This window comes from Schistocerca nitens, chromosome 8 (assembly GCF_023898315.1).
Source record: "Schistocerca nitens isolate TAMUIC-IGC-003100 chromosome 8, iqSchNite1.1, whole genome shotgun sequence".
In the NCBI taxonomy this organism is placed as follows: Eukaryota; Metazoa; Arthropoda; class Insecta; order Orthoptera; family Acrididae; genus Schistocerca; species Schistocerca nitens.
In genome coordinates, this window is record NC_064621.1 from 29,685,615 (window position 1) to 29,699,860 (window position 14,246).

At 41.9% G+C, this 14,246-nt stretch overlaps 1 protein-coding gene across 2 annotated transcripts in view; it reads right to left on the reverse strand.

The window, feature by feature from the left end:
• Nucleotides 1-2,640: 2,640 nt before the first annotated feature.
• Nucleotides 2,641-14,246, reverse strand: part of LOC126198970 (60S ribosomal protein L21) — a 28,928-nt gene continuing 17,322 nt past the window's right edge. For both annotated transcript variants that reach the window (XM_049935628.1, XM_049935627.1), the window contains exons 3-5: nt 12,605-12,738; nt 9,310-9,439; nt 2,641-2,862 (exon numbers count right to left, since the gene is read on the reverse strand). In XM_049935628.1, coding sequence (XP_049791585.1) covers nt 2,776-2,862; nt 9,310-9,439; nt 12,605-12,738 — 351 coding nt within the window. In that variant the 3' untranslated portion in view covers nt 2,641-2,775. The remainder of the gene's footprint in view (nt 2,863-9,309; nt 9,440-12,604; nt 12,739-14,246) is intronic.

Genomic DNA, 14,246 nt, shown 5'->3' on the forward strand with positions numbered 1-14,246 from the left:
AGGATTGGGAAAGGGCACAGGTCATCCCCGTTTTCAAGAAGAGGATGTCCAACAGATGTGCAGAACTATAGACCTATATCTCTAACATCGATCAGTTGTAGAATTTTGGAACACGTATTATGTTCAAGAATAATGACTTTTCTGGAAACTAGAAATCTACTCTGTAGGAATCAGCATGGGTTTCGAAAAAGACGATCGTGTGAAACCCAGCTCGCGCTATTCGTCCACAAGACTCAGAGGGCCATAGACACAGGTTATCAGATAGATGCCGTGTTTCTTGACTTCTGCAAGGCGTTCGATACAGTTCCCCACAGTCGTTTAATGAACAAAGTAAGAGCATATGGACTATCAGACCAATTGTGTGATTGGATTGAAGAGTTCCTGGATAACAGAATGCAGCATGTCATTCTCAATGAAGAGAAGTCTTCCGAAGTAAGAGTGATTTCAGGTGTGCCTCAGGGGAGTGTCGTAGGACCATTGCTATTCACAATATACATAAATGACCTTGTGGATGACATCGGAAGTTCACTGAGGCTTTTTGTGGATGATGCTATGGTATATCAAGAGGTTGTAACAATGGAAAATTGTACTGAAATGCAGGATGATCTGCAGCGAATTGATGCATGGTGCAGGAAATGGCAATTGAATCTCAATATAGCAAGTGTAATGTGCTGCGAACACACAGAAAGAAAGATATCATATCATTTAGCTACAATATAGCAGGTCAGCAACTGGAAGCAGTTAATTCCATAAATTATCTGGGAGTACGCATTAGGAGTGATTTAAAATTGAATGATCATATAAAGTTGATCGTCGGTAAAGCAGATGCCAGACAGATTCATTGGAAGAATCCTAAGGAAATGCAATCTGAAAACAAAGGAAGTAGGTTACAGTACGCTTGTTCGCCCACTGCTTGAATACTGCTCAGCAGTGTGGGATCCGTACCAGATAGGGATGACAGAAGAGATAGAGAAGATCCAACGGAGAGCAGCGCGCTTCGTTACAGGATCATTTAGTAATCGCGAAAGCGTTACGGAGATGATAGATAAACTCCAGTGGAAGACTCAGCAGGAGAGACGCTCAGTACAGGCTTTTGTTGAAGTTTTGAGAACATACCTTCACCGAGGAGTCAAGCAGTATATTGCTCCCTCCTACGTATATCTCGCGAAGAGACCATGAGGATAAAATCAGAGATTAGAGCCCACACAGAGGCATACCGACAATCCTCCTTTCCACGAACAATACGACACTGGAACAGAAGGGAGAACCGATAGAGGTACTCAAGGTACCCTCCGCCACACACCGTCAGGTGGCTTGCAGAGTATGGATGTAGATGTAGTTTGTATAACTGGCCCTTAGTAGTGTAGCGGTCTGGCCAAAAATTTTCTGTCAAAATTTCATTTTCTTGGATCACTGAGAAGACAATATGTAATCTTTGTTGCCTGTTATTCCTGTTAGACGTTTATTTCCACTCTGGTAGTATGAAACTATGGAATTCGCTAGTAATTATAACAACACTGGTCATTTGCAAACCCAGTCAACCACATAAACAGAGATTGTCATTTACCCTTACATGTGTACGAAATTGCACTGCAATGTCAAAGAAGTCGACAGCGTGTATTGCACGTAGACCCGTCCCCTTTTGTTTGCAGGAAAGTTTATTTCTAGATGTGATGGGGATTCCCCTGGCAGAGACATCAAGTACACTATGCACGCATTCAAAAATCAACTTACAATTCATTCAGAAATCAATATAGAATTTGATCAAAAATGTTCAAAAACTAACAGGGATGCTTTCAAAGTCGTATGAGTAATCGATAGACCAACGTGCCCTGGATGCTAGGAGCTTTGTGAAACAAGGTCTTTTTACTCAATAATATGAAGTCCCCCCCCCCCCGTCCCCCCAAAACTGTGCCACCTGGGGCAGATACCCCAGTTTTCCCCTGGCCCCTAGTTCCGTGCCTGTTGGGCATACATGAATCTGGCAGCTTAGGCGCACCAGTAAAATTTTTTCGGGCAGCATCTGGCTGCTTGCTGCTATAGCTGATACAGCTAACTGCCACACTTCTGTAGCCAGAAGCGGGAAAAGGTACTACTCATACACGACTCAACTGCATTATGCACACGCTCGCAACCGCTCACAAGATTCTAATGTGAAGAGTTGTGACGTCACGTTCATCGGAGGCAATCTGTTCTTATGAAACACTGCATAGTCTTCCTGAAGCCTTTGACACATTTTGCTGTTGGCAGACACTTGTATGAGCACTGTGTTTTGTTCTTGTATATGGTGCATTTCCTTTGCAACTTAAGTTTTACTTTCGTTTGTGTTTTATTGCTGCAGTATTATTCTGTAGTAGCGAGATCAGTAATATTCTTTGTTAGAGTATTTGTTCTTACCAGTCAAAGTTACAAAAATTTAACTTAAAACTAAAATAATGAAAAATTCCCGGAATTCTAGAAAATTCCTGGGTTTTTCCCGGTTTTGGATGAAAAAATTCCCGGGTTTTTCCCGGATCTCCCGGTTGTCCCAGGTCATATACACCCTGATAAACAGTGGAATTGGCAATAGTCACTGAAATATTGAGGCATGTGCAAATCTACATTTACACATTAATGCACTAAAAATAAATTTACCAAAACTTTCAGCAATGTCGAGAGTTTTTATTAATTCCACAATTCTGGTGATCAACCAACATAACTCCATCCATTATGGATAATAAATTGCAACACAAAGAGTTCAACACTTTCATCACATTGTCTCTCACAATTGCTTTTTTAGGCAATAAATTCATATGCAATTGGTGCAAGGAGGATGGGTTCTTGCTTGCCATTAACGATGTGTGGTGACCTTGGCTGCGCAGGCTGCAAGAAAATAGGAGAAAACATTAAAACTAACAACTCTTTCAGGTAAATTTATTTACAACTTAAACCTTTGACTGTAGTGAACTACCAAAGTAGAAGAGCATCCTTCGAGTGTGGGTAACTGCTACAGCAGCTTAGTGTCAACATATTCTCATGGTGCAATGAACTGCTTTTGAAGTTTTGAGACACTTTGTATGATACGATATAGCAGTGCCTGTGTTATTCTGATTACGACGCAAAGTTCCTTTGGACATGATGCATGTCCAAAGCAACAGCCACTGCAGTGACCAGAGCCATTACAAAACACATGAAATAAATTCGCAATTACAATTAAGGCCTACCATCAGCTTTAGAATGGAATGACGACAATGAAAATTTGTGCCAGACTGGGACTCTATCCCGGATTCCCGCTTACTATGAGCAGTCACCTTACCATTTGGCTATCTATGCACAACTCATAGCCAGACCCAAACTTCTATATCTTGTCAACCATGCGTCTACAACCTGAACTCATACATCCATTATTTATAGTCCAGTACAGGTCAGATGCTGTATTTCAAAGTCACTTGCCCAGTATTAGCAGATAAATATGAAACTGCAGTGCCTATGTTATTCTGGTAACGACGCTAAGTTCCTTTGGACATGCATGCACGCCAGACCTGTATGGGGATGTATATAATGGATGTACGAGTTCAGGTCGTAGACGAATGGTTGACGACTTATGGAAGTTTGGGTCTGGTCTGAATTGTACACGGATAGCCAAACGGTAAGGTGACCGCTCATGATAAGCGGGAAATCCGGATTCGAGTGCCCGGCACAAATTTTCATTCTCATCATTCCATTCTACAGCTGATGGTAGGCCTTATTTGCAATTGCGAATTCATTTGATGTGACCTCTTTTTATTATTTAGCTGTGGTGAAATACATGTCACAAAGCTGTACCTTCAGCATGGCCACGAAGTCATGCAAGTTGTAGTCAAAGGGTTAAATTACAATGCAAGTAAAGAGTTACTGAATAGAAAAGTTAAATAACGTTCTGTCATGCTTGTGGAACTAATAATTCTACTCCTAATTGTAAGGCGAGACCAGAAACACAAAAGTCACAATCAATAAGAAACAACCAAAATGATAAATAAATAATTAAATAAGTAATTTGTTTTTAGCAACAGAACTATCTTTTCTTATTGCACCAGCATAAACATAAAATGCATTAACAGACATTAATTAGAGAAAGGTGCCACGTGTCTGTGAAACAGCTCTTCTACATCAGCAAATAGAATGGTCTTGTTTAAGAAATGGCTGAACTGTTTATATTTTGCATTTAATAACACTTCTACATATTGTGGCAAGAGAAAATCCCACTTCAATAATTTAAGGGTAAAGGAGACCACAAAATAGTAGAAGTACTGGGTCAACAACTATCACAGAATATTTAACATTTGATTTTTAAAAACTAAGCAGGACGCACTCAAAAAGAATATGTGCTATTCTGAGTAGACTACTGCAGCTGCAGTGACGAGGATCCTCCCAACGCAGAAGGAACTTGTGGATGAGTCTCGTATGGCCAATGCATAGTCAGTACAACACAATGACATCTTTTTGTGAGGCCTGGAAAGATGTGTGCCACATGTTAGTGGCACCTTAATTGCTCTTAACTTGTTTTGGGTTGTAGTAGCCTGCCATTCCAATTTCCAGAGCCTCTAAATAATGCATTGAAGTTATAATCTTAACTCTGGGCCCGATACTCGGCTGTCAGGTTGATCTGTAGTGGTGTTTTTAGCTAGACTGTCGGCAATTTCATTTCCTAGAATGCCTATGTGGCTTGGTGTCCAGATGAAGGTCACTGTCTTTCCAGAGCTGTAGAGATCAACCAATAGGTCCTGGATGTTGAACACAGAAAATTAGTTGGGATGGCACGGGAATATGCTTGTTGAACAACTCAGTGAGTCACTAAAAATCAGAAAGTCATGGTAAGGCATTTGATATAACGCAAACCCTGAGACACAGCAACCAACTCTGCAGTATATACACTGAGTCAGATCCCAGCTGGTCTACCCAGTTTTGGGTGGTGAGGAAACCATCTGAACTGTTGGTTGTGGAACAGAGTTGAGTGACATGAGTGAGCAGGCATCTGACAGATTGTGACTGCGTAATTAGCTAGATGCCGCTCTCATCTAACCCACAGCAGTGGGACACCAGCTTCTGCCTGGAGGCTGCCAACATATCTCGTACTGACGATGCTGCCAACCCATAGGCAACACATCCATAGTCCAAGTGAGATAAAAATCAATGCTTTGTAAAACCTCAGATGAACTGCGCGATCTGCATCCCACAGGGAGTTACTAAGAAAACAGAGCATTTAGCTTCTTCATGCAAGTGGCCTCGAGTCAGTGTACATGTGGCAGCCAAGTTAGCTTAGTGTCAAAATACCTAAGAATTGAAAAGTTTCAACGACTTGAGAATTGAAAAGTTTCAATGAATTCAACTAATTTGTCATCAAGTGAAATTTCTAGGTGCAGATGCACTGTCCAGAGATGGCAAAAATCCACAACTCTTGATTCTGCACACGAAAATTGATAGCTTTAATTCAAATCCCAGTCAATGTACTCTGCACACCCTGGAGTTTGCACTCAGCAGTGTGCAGTGATGCAGAGGCATAGTACAGGCAAAAATTAATCAAATACAGTGACGGAGAGACTGTGGAGCCCACTGCATGCATGATGCTGTTGATGGAAATAGCCAACAGCGTTATGCTCAGACCCAATCCCTGAGGTATTCCAGTTTCCTGTACATATTGGTTGCGGAGTGTCCAACCTATTTGGAGCCAAATAAATTGGAGATTTAGGAAATTCTGGATAAAAATGGGTAAACTGTCCCGGAAACCCCACTCATGCAGTGTAATAGGATGTGATGTACGCCTTCTGTAGATCAAAGAATATAGCAATAAGATGTTGGCGATGAACAAAAACATTTCACACTGTGGATTCCAAACGAACCACGTGATCTGTGGTGGACCAGAAAGCCCGAAGGCATTCTGCAAATGTGATATATGCCCTCCAGCTTCAAGGTACCAACAAACTCGGCAGTTCAGCATCTGCTCGGTTAGCTTATTCACCCCATTCGTCAGACACCAGCCAGTAGTTAGTTAAAATACGTGGGTTCTTTCCCAGTTTCAGGACAGGAATAATAATACCTTCCTGCCACTGTGAAGGAAATACTCCCTCCGGCCAAATGAAACTAAAAAGTCCAACGATATGTCTCATGTTGTCGGCACGAAGATGTTTGAGCATTTGGTCGTGGATTTTGGGAGATCCAAGGGCCATATCTCGACACACTGCCAAAGCTTGGCAAAGCTCCCATTCACTAAAAGGGGGGTTGCATAGAAAGATAGTGGGCAGCACTTAGTACGGTATTTCCGGGTCAGGAAATGAGGATGGTAATTACTGCAAGTGGACACTTCAGTGAAGTGAGCTGCAAAACAGTCTGCGAGTACCATGGAATCAGTGCAGAGGTTACCAACAACAAGGATGCCAGGAACCACCGTCGGTGGTTGAGGGCCGCAAATGCAGTGGAGTTTAGTCAATACATTGGACAATAGGATGTGGGATAGCATATTTGAGATGTGTTGCTTCCAATACTCTTGGTTTCTTTCTTTATTAAAAACTGCACTTTAACTGGGAGGGTCTCAAACGCAATTAAAATTATCCATTGAACGGTGGCGCTTGTGCTGTTGAAGAGCCCTGCAGTGTTCCCTGAGCCAGAGGAGTCTGGCATTGTTGAGTCTGGCATTGTTGCTGCTGCAGCAGCAGCACCAATAAAAGTATATAGAACCCTGTACCATTTTGTCGATAACCGTCGAACGAGTGGCTGTAGAGGAGAAAGTCTGCCTGTCAGCTTTCCAAAGTCACCAATGCGCAGCATGTTCAGATGTCTGTTGAGTGGAGAGGGAGAGGACGACAGGAAAATGGTCGCTGTCATAAAGATCACCATGGACGTGCCACTGAATCAGCAGTAAGATACTCAAGACTGCAAACTGTGAGATCAGTAGTTGAGTATGTTCCGTGGGCTACACTGAAATGTGTTGCAGCTCCAGTGTTGAGTACACGCACGTCTAATTCTAAAAGGTGGTGTTCTAGTACACACCCTCTGGGAAGCAGTGTCGCTGCCCACAGAGGATTACTGGCATTAAAGTTCCCCATTATGAGGAAGGCAGCTGTTTCACTAATACCTTGTGATAATGGAAAGGTCCGTATGTGGATAGATAAACATTCCATCTTGTCATGAAAACACAGGTAGACACTAACAGCTACAGCCTCTAGTACAGTGGTAAAAGGCACCTGCTCAATGAAAATATCAGAGTGTACGTGGGTACAACCCCACCCCCCAAATGCTCTTTCGATATTTACATGAATGGTACAGTACGGTTTGTAGTTTTTAAGAGCAGTGAGATGTGTTGCCATAAACTTTCTCCAAAGCTGATTCACAGAGGAAGACTGCACTGTAGTTCCTTCTGTAGATGGTCGCACAGATGAAAAAATGGTAGATATCAAAATAGACGACAGAGGGATAGAGAAACAATTAAAATCGCTCAAAAGAGGAAAGGTCGCTGGACCTGATGGATACCAGTTCGATTTTACACAGAGTACGCGAAGGAGCTTGCCCCCCCCCCCCCTTCTTGCAGCGGTGTGCCATAGGTCTCTTCGAAGAGCATAGCGTTCCAAAGGATTGGGAAAGGGCACAGGTCATCCCCGTTTTCAAGAAGGATGTGCAGAACTTTTCTTCAAGCTGGAGCCTGCGGCTGCTGGTCCTTCTCGAGAGAGGGGGTGCGTTGACAGTTGTCCTTGTCCCCGACGACGCTGAAGGGTGACTTGGCATCTAAGACCGCACCGATGGTGTGGGAACCACCGGTGCTACAGGGGTAGGTGGTGTGGGAGCTGACATTCACTCCCTAACCTGTGGGACAGGCCCTAGAATATGACCAGGCTTAAGGAGTGTTGTACGAGATCTTGTCATCACATAATGTGTGGACTGTGACAACAGTAACAAAATTTGAAACTATATCAGTCAAATGAAGTCCTTCAAACTTTTTCTTTCCATCTTGGTAAGATAGGCGGTCAAGTGTTTCATACTCTTGAATTTTCTTCTCCCTCTTAAACACAGCATTGCGGTTGACGAGGATGGTGAGGTTCTGGGCAGCTGACAAATTGAGGGGTTTGGTCACAAATGCCGCCCTCATGGAATACCCATCCACATGCCCAACAGATAGCCTCATTAGAACAGTGAAAGGACATGTGTCCCAATCGCTGGCATCTGAAACGTCTCGTCGGTGGAGGAAAATAAGGCCTGATATCACACTTATAAACCAGGACCTTAACCTTCTCAGGCAAAATGTTGCTGTCAAAGAACAGGATAAAGACTCCAATACCCACTACATTACCTTTGGGTCTCTTCTGGATGCAGTGAAGAAATCTGATTCCATGCCGTGCCTTGCCAAATTAGCGTGCAGCTCTTCATCACTCAGTAGCATTAGGGCCCAATGGAAGATAACACCTTGAATTCTACTGAGCTTGTTGGGAGGAGAAATGGTGACTGGTATATCTCCTATCTTTATACAGGCCTGAAGAGCCCACGGGAGTGGTTGGCGTGTGATGTTTCAATCAGCAAATATGCATTTCTCATCATCTATTGCTGCAACCTTCCCAAACTTATCTTCACAATATTTTCAATGAAAAGCAGTAGCTTCGTTGTAGCGAAAGATCCACAGTCAGTTCAGGATTCGGCAAACTGACCACTTCAATTCTCCTTACCTGATTCTCATCTTGACGCATGGTCAAAGACGGGAATGCCATAGGATTGTAAATGTCTACATTAAAATCACTTTTCATGACTGCTGAGACAGCCTTGTTTGCATGGTCACCATTAAGTTTGATCCATTAAGTTGATAGGCACGTATTTCTTGGCTAACATGGGGAGATTATAGCTCAAGCATCGGAAGTGCGATCCCTGCGCTGTCAAGGCTCTACCAGCAAGAGACTACGTGACAACCCCACCAAGATGGATTGGCTGACACTGAATTTTTGCTGCTGATGTAGATGCACTTCATTAGTAGGTGCCAAAGACAACAGCGCGCACAGTGTAGAGTTAATGCACCACAGTAGGGCACCCTTTTCCACACTGCTGTAGATTTTGGAAAATGGAGGTCAAACCCAAAATGGAGACCACAAATTAAAGAGCCAAAAAAGTTGAGGGAAAAGCCTTAAATAAGTGAAGACCTCCAGAAGTCCAAAGTATAGTCAAAATACCTAGGTAAAAATATTATGAAACAAAATGACTCCCATTAGCTGCCTCTTACAAAAGGCAAGGAAGTGCTGCAAGTCTATTCTAGCCCTGACACTGTAGTGGCTGTAACTGCAACAACGCTTTAAAACATTAAAGAAACAATATTACCTGGCGTTTCAGTTGAACAGCTGTGTTGTTTTCCTTTGCCTCTTTGCGCAGTCTTTCATTCTCCTTCACACGCTTCATGAAATCTTGCCTGCATTTTGAATGTGTTACATGTTCAATGCGAATGTTAATTCTGCAACAAAGCAATTGTAAATAATTGAAACTATGAAAAAAAAAAACATTTCTGAAAATGTGATGCAAAACTGAGATAGTTATATTTGATAAGACAAAGACAGGCTACCAGAGGAAAACCAAGGAATTTTTCCAAAAGGCACTCAGTATTAGCTTAGAATAACTATTAATAAAGTTTTCTGTTCTACAATGCCAGGTTTTACTGGAAAACTTTAAAGTAAATACATAAAATTTATTTCTTACAGTTTAACAACTGAAGTGTGAAATGAATGGAGGTATACTGCAGGCCAAAATTAGGAGCATACATCTCACCTGAATGCTCAAATAACCAGTAATGTAAGCATAACATTTCCCATCACTTTACTAGGTGCATTATAAATGTTGCATTCTGCATGGAATTAGTTCAAAGAATGCTAAAAACTATTCTTGTCATGCAGTATTCCCCAAAGTGCCATTTGTAGTCAATGTTTCATGTACAATTATTACACATGAAAACCTGTTATAGATTCTCCAACAGTCCACGGGTGTACTGCCGGTCCATACTGTCCAACGGGCACAATATTTCAGCAATCAGACATGTCGCCATCGACAGGTGCGCTGACAAACTAGTCTCCTGAGGGTGGGCGGCCATCTTAAATCCCCTCCCCTTGCAAGGCGTTCTCTCTGCAGTCCACGCCCGTGCACGAGCAGTCGCTGAGACGCTGGCGTCGGCATCTGTGGTGGCATCGGTGTAATTGCCTTGTCCGCCCTAGTCGCCCGTTTCCTCTGCTGAGCACCTTTTTAATTAGACTCAATGCTGGTTCCCATGCCCTGCCGAGGTTGTAGCCGCAATCTCAATTGATGAGTCCCGTTACTGGTACGAATTTCGATAGCCTCTATAATGATGCTGCCCCAGTATTTAGATGTCTGTGCCACAACCCTGGTATGCTGGTAGTCCATTTTGTGATTTTCGGACAAACAGTGCTCTGCAACTGCCGACTTGTTGGGGTACCCAAGTCAACTGTGCCTCTGATGTTCTCGGCAACGATCTTTGATAATGCGCACTGTCTGTCCAATATGTCTTCCCACATTGACGAGGAATCTGGTATATGCCGGCCTTCCACAAACAGAGATTGTCTTTGACACTTCCCAATAATGCTCGCGTTTTATTTGGTGGGCAAAAGACAGTTACTACTCGGTGTTTCCTCAATATTTGTGCTATTTTCCCCAATAGCGTGCCAGTACATGGTATATAGGCAGTGGCTCTCTCTCTCTCTCCGTGACTTCCTCTGTCTCCATACGTTGTGTAGAGATGGGGTGGAGAGCGTGTCTGATCTGCCATTCCGAGTACCTGTTTTTCCGGAATACAGTTCTGAGGTGTTCCACCTCTTGGAGCAGACACTCTGTGTCAGAGTGGTGTGTGACCTGTGCACCAGTGTGTTTAGCACCCCATTCCTCTGCGCAGGGTGGTGGCAGCTATCCACACGCAAATTCATGTCGGTGTGCCTTTTCTTCCCGTATACCCCATGGGCAAAGGTGCCGTCCACTCTTCTTTTGACCATGATGTAATCTTCCTTCTGCTTCGGTCTAAATAGTGAATTTGATGTTCAGATTATGGAGTTCAGGTGTGTAAGGAAATCGAGGAGCTTGTCCCTTCCATGGGGCCAGATCACGAACATCTCATCCACGTAACAAGTAGGTTTCCATTTGGATGAAGCCAAAGCTTCCTCCTTGAAGTACTCCGTATAGAAATTTGCGACCACAGGCGAGAGTGGGCTCCCCATTGCGACTCCTGTTCGAGCAAGAAATACGCCGGAAGAAACTGAATAATCACAGATTGTTCGGAGTGCAAAAAATTGCATCAAGATAGACAATGACCGATCTGAAACTGAAGTCAACTCTGCAGGTCCTACCTCAAAAATGCCAGAAATGCAGGACATGACAAAAAGAACGCACACCTATTTATATTTGAATTAAAATAGCCAAACAAATACAGCAACGGATTATAGCAATTTCACATCAAACAGCACGTTTCCCCCTCCTCCCGCAAAATACTCCATATGGCTGTGTAATGTTCAAAATGTAACCACAAGAGTAAACTTTAGCAGGAAATCTAATTACATATGTGGTGTGTGTTTTTTTCGATGTGTGTCAAAGAACAGACAATTTTGAACCCACAGCCATTATGAGTCAATCGACAGATAAAGGAACTGCTGACAGTTTGCACTGATGAAATCAAAGGGGTAAGTTGAAAATTTGTTCTGGACTGGGATTCAAACCCAAGTCTCCTACTTACTAGATAGAGGTGCTGACCAGCCATTCGGACACTGTGGTAATCTGAACTTTACGGGCTTCCCATGTATGCCTCCAATCTGATCCAAATTCTCAACTTATCCGCACAATTTTAATGAGTGCCTCCTGCCCATTACCTTCAGTACAGCAATAATGAGAATAATGGGCAAGGGGCATTAGATTAATTTGGGTCTGACAGGAGGCATGATAGGGTAGCCCATACAGCCCCAGTGACCACTATGTCCAGATGGCATAGTGGTCCGTCCATCTGCTTCGAAAGCAAGAGACCTGTATTCGAATCCTGGTCAGGCACAAATTTTCAACTTTCGCCATTAATTTAATCAATGCCCACTGGCCACTAATGTCATCAATTCCTTTGTGCCTTGAATATAATTACTCTTCTGTAATAGAATTTGACAAGATCAAAATCACAGTATTTAACACACACTTGGTTTTAACATGTAATTCTTTTGACATGAAAAAATATTTTGATTGCAACAGTTTTATGTTAAACATTCAACACTTAACACAAACCTAAGACACTGAGATGTATAACATGTATAACTTGTTAATGTACTGCCATGAACCATAGGTCTTGAAACACATTCAAACTGAACACATGGTACTTCCCTGTTATGTATAAGCTGCCGTTATGGAACCAAAAGAAAAAAAGATCAGATAATACCATACCATACAGCAAGGAATAAGTCCATAAAGATTCAACCTTCAGTGCAAAACTACAAAAAAATTCTGAAATTGTGGCTTTACCAATTTAAGACAATCTTCGATCCCCTGACTGTAAGGGTAACATTCACAAATTTGAATGAGTAATTTGGATAATGCAATAAATACAATATTGTTCATGAAACAATAACAAAATATTAAAAGTACTCACCTTTTGGGAATAATCTTGCCACGTACTCGCTTATTGACAATAACACCAAGTGCATGGGGTGTCACATTAAAAACGCGGCCAGTCTTGCCATGGTAATACTTGTATGGCATACCTTTCTGCACTGCACCATTTCCCTGAAAATGGAAGACTATAATTAAGACACAATCATTAACAAATCTCACTCTAGTTTAGCTGGGTATGGACAGTAGGAATTCACTTAACAATTTGGTGAATGAACCAACCATAGTACTAGAAGTGACAAGGGAAGTCAAAAAAATATAATCACGTTGAGCAGATGGTGATTTGAATCAATCTCTTTCGAAATAAATGCCAAATATCATTATACACTACACTATGATATTTTATATTCAATAAGCTGTGCTGCCTTTCATTTGTATCCAACAATCATCTTTAACATACTAGGTCATTTCATAATGCTATGCCTCATGACAAATCGAGTTACATGTGCTACAGTTTTTATTACTGTGTATACAAACATATCTGTCAACAAGTGTACAAGGATTTGGGGTTGTAGTGAAGTTTTAATATGGCTGCTCTGCTTTGACCGGACATCTACATTGGCAATATTTATCAGAAACAAAGGTCATGGTGGGAGACTAATAGTGTAGCATTACCCTAAAGATGTCTAACTTTGGTTGGAATGTCATAGTTTGCCATCAAGTAGGTCAAGTGTAGAAGGCAACAAGAACATTTCTGGTCAAAATCATATCTACATAGTTTCCTATAATTCGTCAAAATTTGCAGTGGTTGCATTGTGATAAATAGTATCTTGTTGATAGCATCACTGATCAAACAGCACTGTAAAATAATTTTTCCCTGCTTCTGGTTTGAGTATGAAAGCTTTTTCACTCCTCTGGTGATATGTACGCAACCTTGAAAAAGTAACGAAGACTAGAATTACTTTGATGAAGTGTAGTCTATCCATTCTGCAAAGAGTGAACATACTAAAATCATAGGCATACAGGCCACCAACCAAATAATTCAGGATAGCATTTTTATATACAGGTATCTGACTTCTTGCACTGTAACACAACAAACTGAAAAAAGGGAATCTTTCCCCATACACTGTATCATTTAAACACTCTCTGAAATACACAAGTATAAACACAAAATCACCAAGTATGGCATGATAGCTTTAGAAACTGGGATCTAGGTTGCATAGTGCTTTTGTCAGGTAATCAAGAGCACAGAATCAAAATACTGAGTATGAAACAGAATTAACATGGATGCCTCTAAAGTAATAAAGTGTACAGTACCAAGCAAAGAGATGCCATCACATACCTTTAACATATCTTCAGTCAGATAACCCACAAAATTTTAAAAGATGTTTGTCTGCAAACTTCAAACTATGGTTCACTCTTAAGATGCTGGAAACCTCCAGTACCAAGAGTGTTGTCAGAACGGAAGCAGTTGCTAATGCCCACCACCCTTCAGGTATTTGTATCAAGATTTCCTTTGTCTGATATTCATGGGCTCACAGATGTATTTTTTGACCCTCACTGAATTCCATCCAATACACAATTTCTGACAACTGCATGGCCTTTGCCAGGTTCCCTTTTCCTAAATTTCACCTTGTCTATTTCAAAGACAACTCCTAGTCCCCCTAAGATTTGCCAAAATT